The following is a 21,906-nucleotide window of genomic DNA, read 5'->3' as shown; positions in this document are numbered from 1 at the left end:
GTTCGAATAAGACTTGGTGATATTTGGTCTGGCCCTTTTAGTACATCATTGGGTAGAGTCGGATCAGACGAAGCTTTCGATACTCTTTCTTTTACAGTTGCTGTAATTAATCAACATGTACTTTTGAGAGAAAAAAACTACCTACTTACTCATGCCCACACCTTTCTGAACTTGTCTTCGAAAACCTGCTGCAGGAGTTTGAAAGCCATATGGACCTTCACAAGACTATCACCGCCTCCCTTCCCCCGACCTGACCCGAAAGACGTTCCTTCTGACTCGGTTGCCTGACCCGCTCTGCTTGCGCTGCTACTCACGTGCTCGGTATCGGAGGAGGAGCCATCCGACACATCTTCCCATGATTCAGCCACTGCTTCTTTAGATTTGCTATAGTGGGACTTTGTCTCTGCTTTCGCAGTAGCAGACGAGGCCACATGGTTCTCCGAGTATTGTGCATCTAATTCCTCGCCGGATCTCTCTTCTTCAATGGTATCGGCAACATCTTGAACATTGATCATATCCGAGTCATCAGCACCGACTCGGCCCATGATATTCTCCAAGCTTGTTACGATGGTGGCCAAGATCAGAGAGAAGTCTTTCAGATGAAACCAAACATCGCCGCCCTTGATTCCGTTGTCCTGCACAAGAGTATTGAGATCGCCGTGCTTGTAAAAGTCATAGATGTATGCGTTCCAGGGCACGCCGTTTGTCTCTTCAGGGTAAATGGGGATGTACGGGATGGCAGACTCGTCAAGAAACACACCAGCGCGGACTGTGTCGCATAGCTCATGAATTGTGGCGAAGTCGTCTGTGAACCCCGACAGCGCGGCGAAAGGGGATCGAAGAATTGGATGAGGGAGCGTTGGAATCTGTGCTGTTGAGGTATCAGCCGAGGCCTCTCCAGCGGCGCCCACCCGGCGTTTGGTGAAAGGAAGCTGGTTATCTGGAGAGTCCTGGAGATTCTGTGCAATGAAGCTGCGAACGTAGGTCTTAAAAGTTTTCAGAGTCTCTTCGTTGTGACCTCGGAGGACGGTTTCTGCCTCTCTTGGGAGCCTGGGTAGAAGGACAACAGAAGGTGATCGATATACGACGTTTTCACGCCACTCCCGATTGTTGTACTTGCTGCAAGGAATGCGACAGAAGAGGTGACATAATACTGTCAATAAAGTGAGAATGATCTCTCCCTGCTTCCGTGGATTGCCAAAGTCCTCGCAGATCTTGTGCAAGTAGCCTTCCTTGAGCAGGGAGTGCAGAGCAAACACAGCATTCTCGGTAAAGTACAAGTGACCCACCAGGCCCGAGAAGTTGAGAGGTGCTCCTTTTCGAGAAAGGAGGTGCTGTCGTCTGAGATACTCGATGGAAAAGCGCAAGTGGTGCTTGACGGTCATCTGCGAGGCAGGTCCACCGAGGAACAGACGTGTTTGGGTCAACAAGGACTCCACTGCATCAATGGCATACTGGGAGTTGTTCGTGCTGTGCAGCAGGGTGAAGAGCCGAAGAACCAAAGTGACGGAGATGGGGAATTGGCCTTTGAGATCGGGCAACCGCGACGAGATGATTTCCATCGCACGATGGTGGGGGATGCCATGAAAGACGACGTTACCAAGGAGGTCAAATCCACGACGTCCAGCACGTCCTGATGCTTGACGGTAGTTGAGAGCCGTGAGGAATGCCGAGTCACCTATAAAGACAACAGTTTTGCAAGGCATGTTCAATCCGAGAGCGAGAGTACCGGTCGCAATAACGACGGTCAAGTAGCCCTTGCGGAACAACATCTCTACCCTTTGCCCCTCGAAATCAGTGAGTGCTCGAATATGGGGCTAGGCTCAACTTACACTTGGCGGTACTGACGGTTCATACCAGCATGGTGGACACCGAGTCCCCGACGAAGAGCGTCGATTAGGCGAGGCTTGATTCCCAAATCATCCAGAGACCTAACACGGGCCTCAAACTCTTCAGCCGTAAGTTTAGTAGTGTCCGCAAAATTGTATTGCGGAAGCGGCGCCTCGGGATCAAAGTTTTCCCATGGGCTGGTTTCCCGGCCTGCTTCCTCCCTCACAAGATCAGCTTGATTCAGGGCTGCACCAGAATCCTTTGCGTGGTGTCTCTCCTCCTTGGAATTTGCGATCCCAGTTGCTCTAGTCCCTTTCACTTTTTTCTTCGCAGCTTTACTATCAGTGACTTGTCGCCATTTTTGATATGCGTCCATCTTTCGTGCCCACTCTGTACTTGTATCGCGATACTTTTGTTCAGCATTCTCCAGGACTTGAAGAATCTTGAGAATTACCTTCTCGCATCCAAGTCGGTCGTAATTGAAAAGGATAGCTGGCAGGGCACCCCGGGAGCGGAGATCGACGAGGAGTGAGAACGAAGCGTCACCGTAGATGTCCGCGACAACCTCGGGCCTTTTAAGGTCTATCGCTGATGAAGGGCGGTTTATCTTGAGCCTTCTGTATACTTCTGGAAAGGGTGACTTGGGATCCTGTTGCCATTGCCAGAGCTGTTCTTTGAGAGCAGCCTCCCACTTGATAATGTCCGACTTCTTCACCAACTCTGGCAACGCAATGTTGGGCTCAAGGCTAGGATTGATAAGATAAGACTCGTTTTCATATTCCTTCATGGACAGCCAAAGCCGGAGACAGTCGCGTGGCTCGAGACTGGCATCTTCAAGAGCCTCGCGATTCCTGGGTTTAATCAGTCAGTATAAGATGGCATTCAGGATTTGGCAAGGCTGCATGAAAGTTTTATCAAGACTCACTTGTTGATAATGCTTCCGATAGGATGCACAAACGTGAATCGCGAGGTTTCTCCTGCTTCAGCATCCAAACCGGGGATTGGCAAACGCTCCACTGGCTCTAGTCCTTCAAACTCAAGCCTAATGGGTGGCTGGTACAGGAACTTTCGCAAGTCAGAGTATCTGGCCGAGTGAACGATCATTTCAAGGTCAAAGCCCTTGACCTTCTGAGTTCCTGCGAGCCACTCCTTGAACTCGAGCGGGTTGCCCACAGTAGCAGATAGGGCGATGATGGGACAAGGAGCAAGAAGCAATAGTTGCTCCCAAATGATACCGTCTTCGGCCTGACCAATGCAGTGCACTTCGTCAAAGATAATTCTCTTCACTCTGCGAGCCCAGGATTTCTCATTTTGCGCATTGGTGGGCGCCAGAAGCATGATCTGGAGGATGTGCGGAACGGTCACCAAAACCTGACAGCCGGTGGGGTTATTGACACGGTAGTCTCGAGTGTGGATGGCCCAAACCGAACGGCCCTCATGGCGGTACGACTTGGAGAACCGAGCCTGAACTTCGGCGGCAATCTGGTTGACGAGCGCTTTGGTGGGGGCTACGTAGACGAGAACGTCATCGTCGTTGTTCTGCAAAATCTTCTTCATGGCGTAGAATGAGATGAAGGTCTTTCCGGCGGACGTTGGAGCGACGACGAAAAGGCTGTTATCGTCATCAATGGCATCAAGTACGCTTCGTTGCCAGGCATCTGGACTGAAAGAAACGCGCGGGTCGGGGGCGGAGTCGAAGCTTCGCTCCAGATAAGGGCCACAGTGAGCCAACTGGAACTCGAGACCAGTCGTCTGGACTCGTAGATGCGTGGTTGACACTTCATACGTTGAGACGAACGGAAGACGATGTCTGACGGGCACAGAAGGTCCGCTTAGAAGTTCCCCCAGCGGGAACTTCAAAGCCTTCATCAAATATTGGGCCTGGTGTTTCGTCTCAACGGAGAGGGGCAACGATATCATCTCTCTGACTTGGGCCCAAATCATTGCCAATACACTCGATTCTAGAACGATGAGGTCAGAAATAGAGACCAAGAAATCATGTCCACGCTTGCTCATACCTGAATCGCTGAAGGCCCTTTTCAACGGTCTGCGAATAAGTTGGAGGCCAAGGATGTTGCACATGTACAACATTACCTCGCCACCAATAGACTTCTGGTCCTCTGAAGAAAGACTTGATAAATACCTCTTGACCTTCAAGTAGCGCTGAAAGACAGACGTGATCTTGTCGAAGTCCTGGCATTTCTCTGCCCAGTTCTTGATGATTACGGCGGTCCTGGATTGACTCTTCGCCTCTCTCAATCTCCTCGATGTTTCAAGTGCATTCTCTGTACCGCTCTTAATCGAATGATCTTGTCTTCGGGTTGTGCCCACTTGCTTTTTGGACCGGGCAGAAAGGTCCGACTTCTTGGCGACAATCGTCTCAGGATCAATGCTTTTCCCGGCAGAATTAGTAAGACTGGCAGAGTAGGCAATCGTGTCGGCCATGTATCTCTGGTTTCTCTTGCTCGCATAGAATCCTCGACGCTTTGGTACATGCTTGGGGTCGATGCTCTTCTTCGAATTCTGCCAGTGGGAGAGCTCTTGAAAGATTTTGGACTCAAAGGTCTCATCCTCCATCACGGATTGGCTTGTCAACTTGACGTCCTCGAGATACTTGTCCAACACGGGATGGCTGAATGCAAGTATCGACTGTGTGTCTGGGGGCTGGTAGCTGATGCGATGTATTCCTGCGCCACTTTTGATCTGTGGAACGGAATTCGGCATGCAGTAGGATACGTCGACGCCAGATAATCGCCGTACAGCTTCTGCATACCCAGAACCGGCATCACTTGGGAGTTTGAGTGTTTCGAGTCTCTCCAAGACTTGATTGTAGATTCGGCCGTCAATGAGATCACAGACTCTCCAATTGAGGTATTGTCCTTCTTCTCCCCTGGGCCACTGCTGTATCAGGTGAGCTGCTACCGCAGCAAAAGTCGCAAGGAACTCCTCGATGCCCGAAGAACTCTCCAGTTTGGGTAGAGTCTCCACGGGTCGTTGTAAGAGCGTTGCGTGCTTCAGCAGAACGATGTGTGAGAGGAAGGCGGCCACTAGTCTGTGACTGTGTACATCCGAGGAGGCCTTGTTAGACAAGAAGATTGCGCAAACAGTGACCGCTACTTCTTCCTGGGCCTCGACTTCACTGTCAGATCGAAGCACTCGCCACTCACTGGGCTTGGGTATGGCCTGGAGACGTTCGATAGTCCGTTGGCAACCGGGATCGGGTGTCGTCGCTGGTGTTGGCTCTGTGACTGGTATCATTGCCACTGAGGTCGGCGCTGTTGCAATGAGAGTATACGCCTGCCATTGAGAGATTAGGTGAGCGCGCTGTGATCTATTGTCAAAGGTAGTACGGAAACTTTACCTTGGAGCTTCGAAACTCGACATCGTCAATAAAAGCCAAGCTGTAGCCGCGAAGACCGAACAGATACATAATGTTCAAGAATTCTCCCTTCTTGGTCGTGTTGAGATCTGAAGACCGGCCTTGGGACATCATGATGAAGTGAAAGCGGTGCTGATTGGTGTACTCCGCGAACTCGGGGCTCATGATGGAAGGGAACACGAAGCTCATTGGAGAATTGATACCGCGATCGTCGAAACTCATTTTGGGATGTGTTTCAGGGCATCTCAGGTGCTCAATGATGACAGCACGCGTCAAGAGATATTTGTATGATTGATTCTCGGGAGAATCAGGTGGTGTCGCTAGGTCTCGATGACTGTCGAACCACAAGACGTGGAAGTTGCACAGTTTGGCCAGGAAGACCTCGATCGCATGTACTGCATGAAGTAGCTGGAAGCCCGCTGTTTTATCGATTAGCCAAGATCAGGTAGGTAGTGAACGCATTTGAAGGGGTATCTGGAGATGCCCACCGAGATAGTCGACTTTTGCAGAGGCGAGACAGTGAGCCACCAAAGATTCCCCATGGATGGTGAACAGCTCTTTCCCAGCAAAGTCGCCAACGATGTCAACTCTTAGGGGGCTCAGACGCCGCTTCCATTCCTGTAGAGAATCCATGATCATGTCGTCTGAAGACGTCATCGCCGGCGATATCGACCAATGCAAGCGGCCAGGTCCGGCACTAATGGTCTGGTTTGTAAGAGATCGTCGCTTTCCGGAAGATGAGGAAAGAGAAGAGGTTCTCAGAAATCTAGAATTCGAAAGAATTTCAACCTGTACGGCTGTGCATTCATACAAAGGGCATAAAACAGTGAATCAGTTGGTTGTGTTAGGGCTAAGGTCGGTAGGCCTCCCGCAGCACGCAGCCGCTCGTTAGATCAAAGGAAGCATCCCCTTTTTTGAAAAAGAAAAAGAAATAAGAAAAGACTTAGGCATCATTCACTTGAGAAGTGTTAAAGCGTCGCTTGCCTCTTCCTTATCTTTTACTGTATCGTATACGAAGAGGAAGCAGACTTTGCTTTCGATTTCGCTGGAAGGCTCTTCTAGGCTTTTCATGCGACTTGCAAGACTTCAAGGCAAACAGTGCAGGTCAGGTGGAAGCCACGAGATGATTTCCGTATCATCAGCTGGTTCTCTCTCCATTTTCCTTAGAATGTTAGTATGCATCTTGCTTTCTTTCTCATTTCCCGGGCGCCGCTATCGTGACCTGAGATTTCAATATACCCAGTCCTCGACATGAAGCCCTAGGCATCGAATTTTCGGTCAAATGAGGCTGACTGCCATCGTACGAGGTCTGCCAGCTGCTCCGGCCCCTTGCATTGGTTGTGGGGAAAATCTCTAGCCATGACAGACTTCATCCTTATACTGAAAACTACCAGTGGCATGCGCCAGACATAATATTTGCGAGAGGCCGTCCACATATCTCCCCCCGCCCCCTCTCCAGGCGAAATGATTGATGGCATAGCTACACAAGTTTGACAGTGCTCCAGTCGATATTTGAAGACCATATGTTTAAACACACATTGTTGACTAATACATCTGAATGACTCCATGCAAGGATTGAGCGAGCTTGCAGATGAACCTAGTATTGCATTCTACGATATCACGGCTGCGCATTCTGTGGTCAAGTATTTCAGAACGTTCTTTCTCGTTGCATCGACAAGTCATAGAGCTTCGGTTGAATGCGATATCAAACGGCCTATGGTCTTGGAGAGACCAATCATTAAGCTTACTTGGTCGAGCTTTGAAGCCTTTAATTAACAGGACTATACAAATGCCGACCTTATCCTGGCTGGAACCACGCATTATCCACTGGGCGGACACGGAAAGAGCATCGACATTCCCGAGAGATCTAGACCCGTCTAGCCCATTACATCGACTGCAACGCTGGCCAGGTTGCAACTGCGGGGATCGTTTCAAGTACGACGTCAAATCGTCAAAGATTCAACAATGGCAAGCTTGCACCACTCATCAATTACTTCCGAGTACGGCAGAGCTAGGAAGATAGCGAAAAAAGGAACTTTATTGCCGCAAGAGCATGTCGAGGCGACCGAGGCGGGCCTAATGCCGCACATCAGCTTCATCTCCTCTCCTGCTTGAACCCAAAATCCCATCTGATCTTTTGGACCATACGCTCGTCGGCTCTTAATCAACAGATCTCGCCTCATGAGTCGGTAGATCTCCCAGATTGCTCGATTTCTAAATGTTCCTGACTCTTTCGTCCCGATCCTGACTCAATTTGGTCGACTTAAGGTTCAAGACTGAGTTGGTGATAATGGGGTCTACCCACTACCTCAATCACCACCGAACTAAATACAACGGTAATTGTAATGATACCTGCGACAGAAAGATGGATTACGATGTTCTGATCATTGGCGGCGGCTTTGGGGGATGCTACGCCTTACACCAGCTGCGCAAGTCGGGCTTTTCGGCACACGTTGTGGAAGCTGGGTCGGCCCTCGGCGGTGTATGGCACCGGAACGACTACCCCGGAGCACGAGTTGACTCGGAGACCCCCTACTATCAGCTTTCGTTGCGGGAGGTCTGGAAAGACTGGACATGGTCGCAACGCTTTCCGGGGCACGAAGAGCTGAAGAGATATTTCACACACGTCGACAAAGTGCTTGACATTTCTAAGGACGTGTCGTACAATACTGTTGTGGTTGGGGCCGACTTTGATATGGCGACAGCCAAGTGGATCATCGAGACCGATACAGGACGCATCATCACGTCGCGGTTCTTGATTCCGGCGACGGGCAGTTCAATCAAACGATATGAGCCCGAATTCGCAGGAAAGAGTTCCTTCAAAGGCATAGTGGTACACCCCGCGGCATGGCCTGATTCCGGAATCGATCTTGAGAATAAACGAGTTGCCATCATTGGATCAGGTGCAACAGGGGTTCAATGTGTGCAAGAAATTGCTAAACAGCCCGGCGTGGAGCTGACAGTCTACGTACGAAATGTCAACATTGCACTCCCAATGCGTCAACGCGAAATCTCGGAACTCGAGCAGGACAGCTTGAAAGCGATATACAAGACACTTTTCAAGTTGGCGAGGGATAGTAGTGCCGGGCTACCTTGCGATGGACCTAACCAGGTTACAAAGGAGACAACAATGGAAGAAAGGGAGGCATGGTGGGAGGAGCTATGGAAGAGAGGGGCCTTCAACTTCCAAGCAGGCCAGTATATGGACTTCTTGATGGACGCGGAAGCGAATCGTTTGATTTATGAGTTTTGGTCAAAGAAAACCAAGTGCCGGTTGCAAGATCCGGAGAAACGAGCCATCTTGGTGCCTGACGAACAACCTTTCCCGTTTGGAACGAAGCGAAGCAGCCTGGAGCAGGATTACTACGAATGCATGGACCAGGATAATGTGGAAGTAGTGGATGTGAAGCAGATGGGCATCCGCGAATGGACAGCACGAGGTATCGTGACTGAAGATGGAAAGGAGAGAGAGCATGACATTGTTGTCCTAGCGACGGGGTACGACAGTATGACCGGAGCGTTAACAAGCATGGGGCTCCGTGGGAAAGACGGCATCGATATGAAAGAGAGGTGGAGACAAGGCGTTTGGACGTATCTTGGCTTGATGGCTCGAGGATGTCCAAACATGTTTATGATATACGGGCCGCAAGGTAAGCACGAAGCCCTAAGCATCTTTTCTAGAAGACCTCAAGTTATTGACGACAACTGAAATAGCTCCTACGGCTTTGACGAACGCGCCGGTGTTCATCGAGCAGCAAGTCGATTTTGTTACAGACTTCCTTGTGAAGCTGCGCACGGGAAACATCACATCCATCGAGCCACGCCGTTCAGCTGAGGAGAACTGGAAGGAAAAGGTACAAGCAATACACGAGGCGTTGCTGTTTAGCAAGAGCGATACATCCTGGTACGTGGGAGGGAACATTCCCGGCAAGAAGAAGGAACAGCTCAACTATCTTGGTGGTATTCCTCGATACCTTGAAGAATGCCGCAAAGGCACCAAGGACTGGGACAATTTTGAAATTACCTTGGGAGTTGGAAGCGCGGTATGATTTAAGTCTGCCTTGAGTAGACCAAATCAATGGAATAATCAGATGATGACAGGTACCTACAGTCATGAATGCTTGGCCCCGATTGGCGAGAGATTGTCGGCCCACAGAGATGGCTTAAGGTTTATGTAGTTAGATCTGGAAATTTCCATCATAACCGTCGTCGGTCGTTTAGGTAGACCATGGAGAAGGATGAAGCATGGGTCGACTGCTCGTTGTAATTATTCCATATCTTCGCCGAAGTTCAGCAAGATGACTCCCCACTGGCAACTGGTTTGCATGAGCATGGTCTCGGTTTTTCTGCTCTACTTACTTTGGGTTGGGTAGTTGTTTCATGGTCTAATTAATTATACAGGTACGGTGCTGTCCGAGATGACCCCGGCGTGGGTGATTAAGCAATAGCCTTGCCAACCGGGCAAGTCTAAAACCACGGCAGCACTGTGCAATACTACTCCCTTCAGATGTGTCAATCGTTGACTCGACAGGACGGCTTGAATTGCTTTGCGAAAGTCTTCCTCGCTGTGAATGCTGTACAGATGCAAAGTCTCCAAGACTCCGACAGAAGTGCCTCCAGGCTAGCAAGCAGGGGCTCTGTCGTGACTTCGTTGTACACGCCGCTAGCAAGATTTGCAGTTTCACAGACGTCGACGCACAATTAATGAGACGTGCTGATGAGTTACTGAGTTACATGATACCTGAAGATGATATGTTTAAAGAATAAGAAGCACTTTGCCGAAGTGACGCTGCTAAGCAATAAGCCATCAAGACTTGAGTTCAATGAACAAGACGTAATTCGAAAGGCTGCTCCAATAGCTCAAGCCTTGTGTAGAACGTGTATTCTGATCTCAACGCATAGCAATTGCATGTTGTTGTAGAAAGCCTCCTGCAAGACGTAGGCACATCTCTTTTTCTTGTCTTGTGAGAAATAATATAACATATAATAATAAATTGTAGATACTTCAACGTCTTAGAGATTCTCGAATAGGTCCACTACAACATGAGATTATTCATTGAATACTCCAAAATAAGCCTTGATAACCTCAAATGTTTCCAAAAGCAATAGAGAAGTGTCATCATAAGTTTCTCAAAACAGAAACCTATGTTAAAGCGCTAAAGCGTTCCCCTTTGACTAAGAGCAACCATCCCAGAATATAAACAGCTCTACCAAGCTGCTGCCTATCACAGCCATCGTCTTGTGCCGAGGCATCCCAATGTTCGCCATCGACCTTCCCCTCCCCCGCCTCTAGCTGCTCAACATCGGCAGAATCACTAAGCACACTCTCTTCAACTATGAACTCGTCCAAAAGTGTCGGCAAATGAACGCGAACTCGGCCTCGACATCCGGTCTTCCAACCAGAGCGTCAAATAAGATCGTCCCCTCTGTCGTTCCTTCAGATGAAAAAGACAAGCCTGTGACTTCCTTCTACGGCCCAGATCTTCACTACCTGAGTGCCCTCCCCCCTACCTCAGAACCCCCGCATGCCATGAAGCTCCCTCGTTTATTTTCTCTGACATACAACAAGAATCCACACTGCGCCCGCTAAGCTTCACCAAGCTTTTTCATCCCACTTTGTACACTTTGTAGACTTCGTAGTCAGAAGATTGGGTTTCCATGGCGGCGGAAGGTGTACATTCCCGCTACTACCACTCCTCCTCAACCTCCCGACGGCATAATGCTCTGAGTAACTCTCGGGAAGTCTATTTCTCGCAAGCAGAGAGGGGATGGGGTAAAAGCACGGATTCGATAGACACATAGGTAGTTCGAGACGTACCGAGGCCGAGGGTCAGTAAAAGATTTCCAGCTGATGACTGCGTTAATTTTGCACTGACCTCCCATGAGCTTTGGGCAACACACACACACACACACACACACACACACACACACACACACACATACCCTTACATAATCACACGGGTATCTGTATCTACATTGCTTATTCTTGAATAAGGCTCGACTCCTCCAAGCGGCCCCTAATCTTTTGCAAGTGGAAAGAGAGCACATGGAAGTTCGGATGGCGAAGCTTTCCACAAAATGGAAGAGCTTAGCGACTCAACAGAATCTAACTTACAAGCCCTCAGGGTCGAGCATTCCCTTCCACTCGTCCACCGAGGCCGGTGACATCTGCCACAACGAAGAAAGAGGGAACCGACCCTGAGGTTGCCGAAAATCATCACGTGTGTGGCTTGACGATTCATGTGGCGGGTGTAGTCGCGAGCGCCACATGTGAGGGGTAGTGTGGCTGTGCTAGCTACCAAATCGTCACTATGACCTGTGGCTTGTCGCGCATTGGTCCACCGTACCGTTCCAACTTGGACACCATAAAAAACCTGTTCTCGACAGCTGCTGTAAGTTGGATCTACAGGGGAAACTCGATTCTGATAGGAAGACGGCTTTGTTTCTAATAACGTCCTGCCAACAAACTTTCCTGGTTACTGTGGCATCTGTGATGTTCATTTTTGTGGCGAAAACCTTGGTATTCGTGCAATGATCAGAGTTGCTTATTGAGAATCCCTCTTTTCCTTCCCTCGACATTGTTCGAAAGCCCATCATCGGTGATCTAAAGTCGAGCTGATTGGCTGGATGCCATCGGGGCGTCTCAACACTTGCCAGGTAAGTCGAGGGCCACCGTACTATTTCATCAACGGATATATTCAGGGTTGTTACACCGGTGACCTACCCCAAGGATATCGAGGTGGAACCACACGTCAGTGCCACCATTCTCAGTCAGTATCTTGGGATCCATCATCTAGGCCACCCAGTCAAAACTCGAGTTCCTCGGAAAGTCCAATGCCCCTAAACTTCTTTGCTCCCTGTTCACTCAAAAGCACGACATCAGATAGGCGAGACGGAATTCTGCTCGTCGGATATTGAATTCAGCAAGCAAAGAAGCACCTCGCTGACTAGCCGACTATCTCAGAGACATCGGTCAAAAATTCGGTGACAATGACCATGCAGTTTCTGACTCTCTGCTCACCTCGAGGCCATGGCCCTGCCCACTCTCACGATAAGGCTTCAAATTTCGATACCACCTTGTTAACATTGCATGCTCAAAGTTCAGCAATCTCGTTATTTTCGCAGTGGCTCATGCACCCGCGCCGCAGGCCGCACGGGAAGAAGGGGGGCGCCCATCCATAACTGTCAAAAAAATGCTTGGTCCCCTCAACGCTAGGCCCGAATAGAACGGAGCATCTTGCCAGATCCGGGCCAACCTCGAGTCGTGAGTCGTGAAGGTTGTTTACTGGACAGGGGGGGGGGGGGCTTTTTTCTTTTGCTCGGCACGGCAGATGGTGGAGACAGAGGCTCAGCCATACCCTTGCACTCACCTGTCTGCGGGACATTCTTTTCTCTCTTTTCGATACGGATATGTGCGATTCAATGTGCGGATGATATCCGGACAAGAAGTACATGAATCGACGTGATGGCGGAACGCATCCGTACTGCTACCGTGCCCACACGTGTGGACTGACCACCTCCGCTTTTGCTTACCTTACAATTCAAACTTTGTCTTCGGCTTGGACAAGTTGATTGCTATTGTGGAGACGATTTCCCAGACAACAAATCGTGGAATGTGGGAGCGCATAAGTAGGTATGAGGGTGTATTGGCCGGCGCTGTTTGAGAAAACGATTCCAGAGTGAACCCCTCGAAGAGAGTTCATGGCGGAGGCCCATTCAACGAAATGACCTGAGAGAGAACATCTTCAATGGGCAGAAACAAGCCTTTCATCGAACAGGCTTTTGCTCCGAACTGTAAGGTGGACATACCATAACTGATAAGATTCGGGATGATCGGACACTAGAGTTCAGCTCTTCGCGATGAGGGGGGAAAAGTGTAGGGGGCAAAGGAATGTAGAGTCGACGTTCTAGAACCCCGAGGTCGAAGGGGCCGCCACCGTTCTGAAGTCTGTCGGCCTGTCATTCGCTGTGGCCCGCATGTGTCACTGCTATGTATTTACGAATACACCTCCCTGGATCTTCTCCAGACTCCTGGTGATGCGCCGATGTGGGCGATCAAACCGACGCCATTCCCGCGAGAATCTGAGGGGTTGGTTGATTGATGGTGCGGTACGGAGTACGGGGCGTCTACTATGCATCGAAACATGGGATGGCAGGGCCCCCCTCAAGCGGCTCTTTCGAGTTTGAGGTCAAGGGCAATATCTGGTTGGTGGTCGAATTCATCGAATGTTGCGGTTCTTGGTGCCGAAGCCCCTATTGTCCGTTATAGTCCGTCAGAAGGCGTTCTCCCACACCAAAAGGGAAAAAGAGCCTTGCCGGTATTTGGGGCCGTCGAGCTGGCCAGTAGGAAGCAGCCGCGGGAATGGAGCATGGAGTTTACGGTGGTCCCTGGTTGGCTCTTGGAAGCAACCCGTTGTCAGTTGACAAGGCGTTCTGGATTTCGCTCCCGGGACTCTGTGGGCTGTCGTGGTTGTGAAGGTGCCGCAGGTGAAACAAGGCGTACATATTTTCTATTTTTGTTTACACAACGTCATGGTTCGCGCTTGGCCGGGGCGTGGCCTGGCAGCGGCTCACCCTGATTCTCGGCATAAGAATACATACTTGTGAACCACTAAGTAGCCCAGCTAGTGCAAGGTTTAGCTCCTTATGTAAGCCCACACCCATTGATGGGTTGATAGACGGCTGCTGAATGGTTGCGGTCGAGTCTTCTACTGGTGACTTTACTGACATTAGCCCACTGCGGCGTGTGCGAGGCGGCGAGACTCGAGAAAGTCGGCACGTCGGGAATGTGGGAGGACCTTCGGGACCGGTGGGGCCAGAGCGAGGTGCCAGAAGCCGAGACGGTGCCCATAGTACTAACTAGGCGCACTGTTACAGCAATGCCGAAACGGCGCCGGGGGGTTCTGCCGTACCTAAGTGTTGGAAGTACTGGCTTCAGGTCTGTCTTGGTCGGATTCTCAATCATCACGGCACCAGCGTTCGATATTCGGCTCAATTTCGCGGTGCGAAAGGGCTGACAGTCGTCTGGACTCTGGAGATTGTCAAAAGTTGAAATGGAGACTGAGACGTCTGCGAACCCTTCTTGAGCAAGAGCCCAAAAGTGACAAAAAGTGGACGGACGGTTCGCGATCCAGATTGCGCGTATCAAGGGTAGGCGAGATGGCGAGGAACATCAGATTCGCCTTGAGTCTGGGGGCCGTAACAAGCCCAATTTCCATCGTTTGTCGACCTTATTGGGAGGACCCGCGGGTCGACGTTCGCCTGCTGAGTTGTGGCCCAGGGGCGTGAAGTCGACCAAGACTTGTGATGCAAGATGTGCGATGGTGCAGTGACCGCCGTTAAGCCAGAAGTCTGCTCCGCAATGAGCTAGAATTGTTCCCGTTGTGGTGCTGAGGGCTTGCTGTTATTGCCAGCTTCCAGGGCCATCGTCGTGGTCCAACGCCCGACAGGGCCGGGTTAGCAGTGACTGTTGCAGACGGATAAGCAGCTCTACTGCGAATAGAAGCTCATCTAAGCCACGCCGTGTCGCGAGTGTTTTCCACTAAGCTCGCTCATAGGAGTGGTCAACGGCACAGCCCATACGAAAAGCAGATGAGCGAATCAAACATGGGCGGTGGATGATTTGGTGATTTCGATAGTGCACTGTTTAACTCCATCGTTTTGCATTACTAGAGGATTGCCGTAGTATATGTAGACGCTACCCTGCCCTCAAATTCCGCACTATTTAACCTTAACCCTTTTCTTACCTATCCTTTCTTCTATTCTACCCTCTCCCTCGTTAAGGGATTACTAGAATTATAGTTTTAATAGCTTATTAATAAGCTAATACTACTATTTAAAAGTAAATAATCTATTTTTATATATAAGTACTAGGAGTTTTATTATTATAAAAATAATAATAAATATATTAAAGTATTTAAAAGAGCTTTTTAATAGATTTTTAATACTATTTAAAGTAATTATTCTTAAGCTATAAAAAGAAACTAAGGTATTATATTAATATAGCCCTATCTATCTTATTAGTATTAATAATAGTCTTTTTAATATAAAATATATTACTAATACTCTATAACTATATTATTACTTTTTATAAATCGTACTTAATATTAATAAGAATTTTAGTATTATTTTTTAGTTTGTTTCTTAGTTTTTTTATTAAAGCCGTTATTATAGGGTTAGTTTAGTTATTAGTATTTTAATAAGTATTTTAACTTAGTATACTTAGAGGCTCTTATAGTCCTTAAGGAGAGGCTTTTAAAGGACTTATAATTAAACTTTTTATTTATTATAAATAAAACTATTATAATTAAAGCTATAGCGTTACGAACCTTAATAATAAGTAGTTAGTAATATAGTTATCTTTTTTTTATAGTAAGCTTAAAAAAGTATCTTAATTTAAGTACTAAGTAAGTACTATACTATTTTATTAAAACTATATTCTTATACTTATGACTTAGAAAGAATTAACTTTTTTCGATAATAAGGTACTTAGATTTCGATAGTAATAACGGCCGTGGTGGCAGTGCATGAATTATCGCGGTAGGGTCAGGGAACGGAAATCACAAAAGCGTCCCACAGGATTGAATGATCATAGGCGGCATTTCCAGAACGAACGGGGCGATCCCCTGAACGGGATCTAACCACCGACCAAATTGAGGGCCCAGTTCAGTGCGGAATGTCGGGAGCGAACGAGACACCTGAAGTTGCCGTCGGGTCTGGCTCTGGCTCTGGCTCCCTGGACGAAAAGTCTTTTCCAGATGTTAATGCCGTGAACAACGGACACAACTTCCGCTTCGGGGGCGAGCTGAACAGAATTTGGAGCCGCGAGAATGGGACGGCTTGATGTCAGCGCATGGCCAAACGCCGTAGACTCCCTTCCACCACCTCCTTGACCACCTCCATGAAGCTCGGACGGAGACCAGTGAGCCTTTTCGGAGGGACCTTTTCGTGATGTGGGCAGTGGCCCGGACGAGTACCGTAGCCGCAACTTGCAAGTGAAAGTCTATGCCGCGCCGTGTTTCTAGTCGCCGAGACCAGTCTGCACCTATTGCTTCAAAGAATGGCAACCAAGGGGAGGCGTGAATGCTGAAAAAGGTTGCCGCAAGTGAGAATGCTGTGTCAAGGGGTGTCTGAATTGCTTCGATATGGGGGCCTGTACTGTTCTGGGCGGCGACGCTGAGAAGCATGGGAGGTTCAGATGGTTAGAGACGGACAGGTGGCCGGTATTTGCATACTGCTGGATTCCAAGCCCATCGTAAGCAGCTGGGTCAGGCCGTTGGAGCGAGTTGAATCGAATCGAAGACCATGAGTCCAGTGATTGAGGCTGAGCATACCGAGTAAACAACCTTCTTTTTGAACGAACCAAACGAGGGCCTTTGATTTGTTGGTGGTGGGAAGAGTAAGAGCTCAGAGCAACATTGACGGACGATCAACCTACGCCGAAAGCAAAAAAGAGGCAGAGCGCCAACTGGAACAGCCACACCCGGGATGGCGGCACCATTCGTATTGGTACACGCGACTGCGGCTATCTTGGGCGTGGCATTGAGTACTCGATACCTGTCTTCGACCTCGCAAGCGAAAGCGAACAGGGGAGGGTGCGCTGCCGCCACGCACAACCAAAACTTCCCGCCGCCCGTCTCCGTCGGGCAGTGAATTGGTCGGCTCGGGTCAGCACTCAGCAACACGCAGCGCAGCATAGCGCCAGGCGAGGCGCCGGTGTGGTTTGGTTTGTATTATTTGCAGCGATTCGCTTGGTTCGGATTTGGTCTCGCGCCCGAACAATACGCGGCCTCGTCATCTTGTCATCTCACCAACCTCGAGTTTGCGGCTTCGTTCTTGTATGTCGGCTAGATTCTGCTCCGTCTTATCGGAAGAACTAGAGAGGCTACGACAATGGGGGGAGGGGATTGACGTTGGATTCATCATCGACGACTTTATTGTACATAGAGCCGTAGCCAACATCAACGAGTGGGAATTGATGATAAAATGGGCGGGTAAACAGGCCTAGTCTCTGTCGGTAGCATAGGCGAAGACGAGTAACCGGAGAAAAAAAGTCAAAAAAGTTCTCTCAATAAGCGTGCGTCGTCGAGTCGTCGTCAGCAACATTTCGAAACGGCGACATCGCGCCATTGCTTGTGGTTGGGCGGCAGGCGACAGGCGGTAGAGCGAGTGGTCGAGTTCAATATCAAAACAAGCGGTCGCTGTTCTGGCGAGTGACGAGCTTGCGAATCCACGTTGAATTCCACAGCGCTCCGGGGGTTCACCAAAAGAACCTGGAAGCCAAAGGCGCAGAAAATGAAGGAAATGGGGACCGCCAGGAGCGAATCAGTGTGAGCGAATGGTCGAGTACTCGTCGACGACTGAGCCGAAAAGGGCAGTTGGCGTCGTCATCCTCAGGCCGCAGACGTGTACATTGTAAGTGTGCATCGCTGCAAGAAGGTACCTGACATCTTGCGAATTCGTGCTTTCCCACCCGGGCATTTTCGAATACGATTGTACCTGTCTGCCGTTGACTGGTCTACCTAGTTCTGATCCAATGCTCCTTCCTTTGCCTGCCTGCATTTGCTGGTACGAATATCCGCTGGACGCAGTAATGGGAAGGGAAGCAACGGACGAGTGAGAAAGAGCGAGAGGGAAGGAACACCACTGCCTGCCTTCCCACCCGACGAGAAGGTGCAGCCCGTCAGCCAAGGACGCCCAGCCCAGTCTCTCTCATCTACCCGCGCTAATCCCAATCAGGACACGTCGTCCATCGGCTTACGCGTCCCTCTTTCCCTCCCATCAGCGTCCCGGTCGTCTCTCTCTTTCCCTCCGTCTTCCCTCTTGCGCTCTCTGGTCGTTCTGCTCAGTGCTCCCTCTCCTTCCCTCCTTCCCTCCCCCAATCCCGTCTTTTCACTCCCTTCCCAAAGTACCGAAGTACCAAAGTACCTTCCCCTCGCTCTTGCTCGCCCGTCCTGGGACTCCTGGTCCCTTCCTTCCTCAACTCCCCCCCAAAGCCCACCCCCCTGCTCAGCCCGCCCAGAATCCGCTTGGGGCCCGCCTTTCCCCCCTGCTGCTCCGAGGACCAGGCACCCAAATCATTCAAGAAACGGAGTCCCCGTGCTCAGTCCCTCTTGTTACGCTTCCCATACATCCACTGCCCAGACCCCCCCTAAACTAGTCGTCTATCTCAACACTCTTCTTGTCCTCTTTTCCTCTTTCTCTCTCCCACCTCTCGAACCCTCTTTCTTCTCAACTTCAACCAAACCACCAAACGAAACACTCACCTCAGGCATTGCCATCTATCGTCACGAGCCTCACTTACCGAACCGAGTACTATATCGATCATTCCCTCGTCGTCGCGTACGGGACCCAACAGTCACAACAAAGGTTCGCCACAGACCGGTGCGAACCCTAATCCACCAACACCCATCATACCCAAGGGATCGAACTCTCCTTCGACGGCGATGACGACCTCGAATCAGAACGTCGATAACATCGACGCCCTCCTCGACTTCAGCGAGTATGACAATATGTCTTATCAGTCTCCCTCGCTCTCTCCTGCGGCGACCGCCAAGAACACCTTCACTCGCCCATCAGTCAGCACCGTCGCGACCCCGACGATGCCGTCCGCATCACAACCCCTTACTGGCCCCAGCCACCAGTATGATCTCTACAAGCAGCAGACTGGCATCGTTCCCGGTGCCCTCGCCAGCACCCTGGCTGTGAACGAGGCCAACTCTCATATCAGTGGCTACAACAGCGGCTATGGAATGGACTACTTGGGCAATGGCTTGAGCCCGGAGAACGACATGTTTGACTTCAACACATCGCCCTCCCAAAACTCTACCGGCTTGGATATGGATATGGAGTTTGACTCCCCTCCGGACTCCCAGTACTTCTTCCCCAACCCCACCGTCAATCCCACTGCCATCGGCGGACAAGAGTCTCCCGTGGTCCCCTCCCAGCAAAGCAACGTGGGCCGCCTCTGGCCCGGCATGCACTCCCAGGCTGCGCTTGCCAAGGCCCAGGCCCAGCAAAGACAACAGCAGCAAATTATCCAGCAGCAGCAGCAGCGTCAGCAGATGGGCCAGAAGCAGCGCACCAAGAGCCAGCAGCCTACCGACCCCATTGTTGAACAGAAGATCACCCAGCTCCTCAACTCCATGCGTGCTAAGCCCGCTCAAGAGGGCGACAGCCCCACTCCTCTCATGAACCTGCCTAGATGCAAGAAGGACGAGGAGGATATGGACGAGGATGAGAGACTTCTCGCTAGCGAGGAGGGCAAGAAGCTCAGCAGCAAGGAGCGTCGCCAACTCCGCAACAAGGTTTCCGCCCGCGCCTTCCGTTCCCGCAGAAAGGGTAAGTTCCGCTACCACAACGCCAAAACATTACCTCGCTAACCCATTACAGAATACATCACTCAGCTCGAGGCCGAGATTGCCAACAAGGTTTCCGAGAATGGCGAGCTTCGCCAGCACAACCGTGCTCTCCAGGACGAGAACAAGCGCCTGCAGGATCTCACCCGCATGCTCCTCGCTTCTCCCTCATTCTCCAACTTCCTTGACCACCTCAGCACCAACCCCCAGCCCGCCCCTCAGCAGCAGCAAGCTCCCGCCGTCAAGGTTGAGAGACAAGCCGAGCAGCGCCAGATTCCCAAAGACATCAACCCCTACGCCAACCAGACCCAGCAGCAGCAGATCGGCATGGCCATGCTCCCTGAGCAGAACATGGACTTCTCCATGCTGAACATTGACAACGACGCCTACAACTTCCAACCCCAGGTCTTCGCTGTTCTCGAGACCCCGGATGTTCCCGTTACCATTGACACCAACGTTCTCTCCGGAAAGTCTTCCAACTTTGTCGGCGAGCAATTCGAGTCTGATGACGAGAAGATCGAGCTCCCCACTATTGAGGCTCCCAAGGTCCTGGCGCCCGAGGTTCAGTCCCAGGCTCCGGCGACCGAGGAGGTCTTCGATGACGAGTTCGAGAACGACCCTGAGTTCGCTCTGTACCACTCTGCTCCTGCCCCTGCTACCGTATCCCCTGTCGAACTTGACACCGAAGCCCTCTCACAACCCGAGATCTTCGGAGGTGTCGAAGCCGAGAAGGTTCTTGCCCGCTACGAGCTCGTCGATGCATCAGAAGATGAGAAGAACGCATGTGTGGCCATGGCCAAGGTGCAACGCATCGACGCCGCGCTTCAACCAGTTCTCGCCAGATTGGAGTCGCTTTTCCTCTAAACACCACATTCTCTACTACACTTTCTTTTAGCACCTTATTTTGGGCATTTAGTTCGCTACAACATTTCCTGTGCATACTAGCTTGATATCTGGGACATGGCGTTGGGATTGATTGGGAATCAACTACACCCGAACCGGGACGGCATCTAGTTTCTTATTTTTATTTTAAGAATGCTGCGGCGGTCGAAAAGAATTCTATAGGAACCAAGCTGGTTCGGCATGATTGATGATTGTTAACATTGGCGAGTAAGAGGTGGAATTTACGGCTGGCCATGGCCATCGTGTACTAGATAGATTGGGCGCTCCCGCAACTCGATCTGAAGAATACAAAAGAATTCTTTAACTTGATCTGCACTGGTTCGTTTCTTCCATGTGAATGATTGTTTCCCTCCATGATTGAGATCGCGATATGTCTGCTCTGCGTGCCTCTGGACCCATGGCGACGGTGGTAAGATTATGGACCTGCCATACAAGATGAGGCACGAAACGTCGCGTCCGTTTCTCAAGAATCTGCTCACCCCGTGCATCTATGCAGTGTTCTCGCTCTCCCACCACCCATGGGTTTTCCGTGAGCACGTCCCCGAATCTGTTCAGCCGACCGCCTGCCTGTCACCGTCTCGTCTTTCGAAACGGCTTGGCTTCGGCTCGGTACAGGTCTTTTGCTAGACATGTTCTCTAGAGTCTGGAAAGGAGATGCCGAACCGTCCAACGAGACGATGACCTTCCGATGAATCCCCACCTGCTGCCGAGAACATGGACGAATAGTATGGTTGGGAGATCACTGTCATCTGGTGTCTGGATCTTCGGGTTCGTTCTTTTGGGGGCTATTGGTCTTGATACCCTTGTCTTTGATGTGCCCTTGGCCTGTAAGGGGTCTTGGTAGAGCAGATAGTAGGAGGCCTCTGCGGACTACGGAGTCTGAACTCTGGAGGCTCTCTCTCAAATTTTGGGGCCGTTTGACTCCTGGCTCGGATTTTCCGACTGGAGGTGGGGTGCCACGTTTTATGTGACGGGCGTTGTTGGTAGCTTGCCTTGCTATGCTGTTTGACTTCATGTTGCTTTGACGAGTGGTTGTCAAGCGAACCCCCCGGCTTGTGTCTTTCTTGTCGTCGGATGAGTGTATCATCTTGTCTCTGGTCTCTGGAGGGGATTCAGAAAAGTTGAGATGGCAAGTCTGGGCGAGGATGGAGCATACCAGGGTCCTTTGCTTTTCATGAGGTGAGATCAGTCTATCAGGCAGGAGTCCTGTGTAAGAACCGATGGCTGGTTGGTAACGGCCATTACTGCGGCTCCCGAAGGTAATGGAGCTCCGTTACCAATGTGTGAATGTGTCTATCTGGTTATGCAGAGGGATGGCCGTGGACGACGATTACAACTAAGACGTACTCATTACCACATCAGACAATATCGAAAGCTACTTCGCATCTCGAGCTGAGCCTACAGACACCAATCATACCGTCGTCAGACATCACTACT

At 50.5% G+C, this 21,906-nt stretch overlaps 5 protein-coding genes across 5 annotated transcripts; 2 read left to right on the top strand and 3 right to left on the bottom strand.

The window, feature by feature from the left end:
* Positions 1–149: 149 nt before the first annotated feature.
* Positions 150–5,866, bottom strand: CABS01_03682 (DEAD/DEAH box helicase; the record flags this gene model as incomplete). The annotated part of the gene is made up of 5 exons (XM_060537055.1): positions 150–1,779; positions 1,833–2,681; positions 2,756–5,127; positions 5,192–5,628; positions 5,698–5,866. The coding sequence occupies 5 exons, from the start codon at positions 5,864–5,866 to the stop codon at positions 150–152; spliced, it is 5,457 nt and encodes a 1,818-aa protein (XP_060391313.1).
* A 1,708-nt stretch (positions 5,867–7,574) lies between these two features.
* On the top strand, positions 7,575–9,258 carry CABS01_03681 (cyclopentanone 1,2-monooxygenase; the record flags this gene model as incomplete). The annotated part of the gene is made up of 2 exons (XM_060537054.1): positions 7,575–8,859; positions 8,924–9,258. The coding sequence occupies 2 exons, from the start codon at positions 7,575–7,577 to the stop codon at positions 9,256–9,258; spliced, it is 1,620 nt and encodes a 539-aa protein (XP_060391312.1).
* A 4,481-nt stretch (positions 9,259–13,739) lies between these two features.
* CABS01_03680 (uncharacterized protein) lies at positions 13,740–14,427 on the bottom strand (the record flags this gene model as incomplete). Its single annotated transcript, XM_060537053.1, has 4 exons — positions 13,740–13,820; positions 13,938–14,064; positions 14,122–14,240; positions 14,287–14,427. The coding sequence occupies 4 exons, from the start codon at positions 14,425–14,427 to the stop codon at positions 13,740–13,742; spliced, it is 468 nt and encodes a 155-aa protein (XP_060391311.1).
* Positions 14,428–15,845: 1,418 nt separating this feature from the next.
* CABS01_03679 (uncharacterized protein) lies at positions 15,846–16,211 on the bottom strand (the record flags this gene model as incomplete). Its single annotated transcript, XM_060537052.1, has 1 exon — positions 15,846–16,211. A coding segment is annotated over one exon (366 nt), but the record flags the coding sequence as incomplete, so codon positions are not given.
* A 2,443-nt stretch (positions 16,212–18,654) lies between these two features.
* Positions 18,655–20,430, top strand: CABS01_03678 (bZIP transcription factor; the record flags this gene model as incomplete). Its single annotated transcript, XM_060537051.1, has 2 exons — positions 18,655–19,549; positions 19,601–20,430. The coding sequence occupies 2 exons, from the start codon at positions 18,655–18,657 to the stop codon at positions 20,428–20,430; spliced, it is 1,725 nt and encodes a 574-aa protein (XP_060391309.1).
* Positions 20,431–21,906: the final 1,476 nt, after the last annotated feature.

Source organism: Colletotrichum abscissum (genome assembly GCF_030869225.1).
Source record: "Colletotrichum abscissum strain IMI 504890 chromosome Unknown Scaffold_7.1, whole genome shotgun sequence".
Taxonomy (NCBI): Eukaryota; Fungi; Ascomycota; class Sordariomycetes; order Glomerellales; family Glomerellaceae; genus Colletotrichum; species Colletotrichum abscissum.
This window is presented reverse-complemented; position numbering and strand designations above follow the sequence as displayed.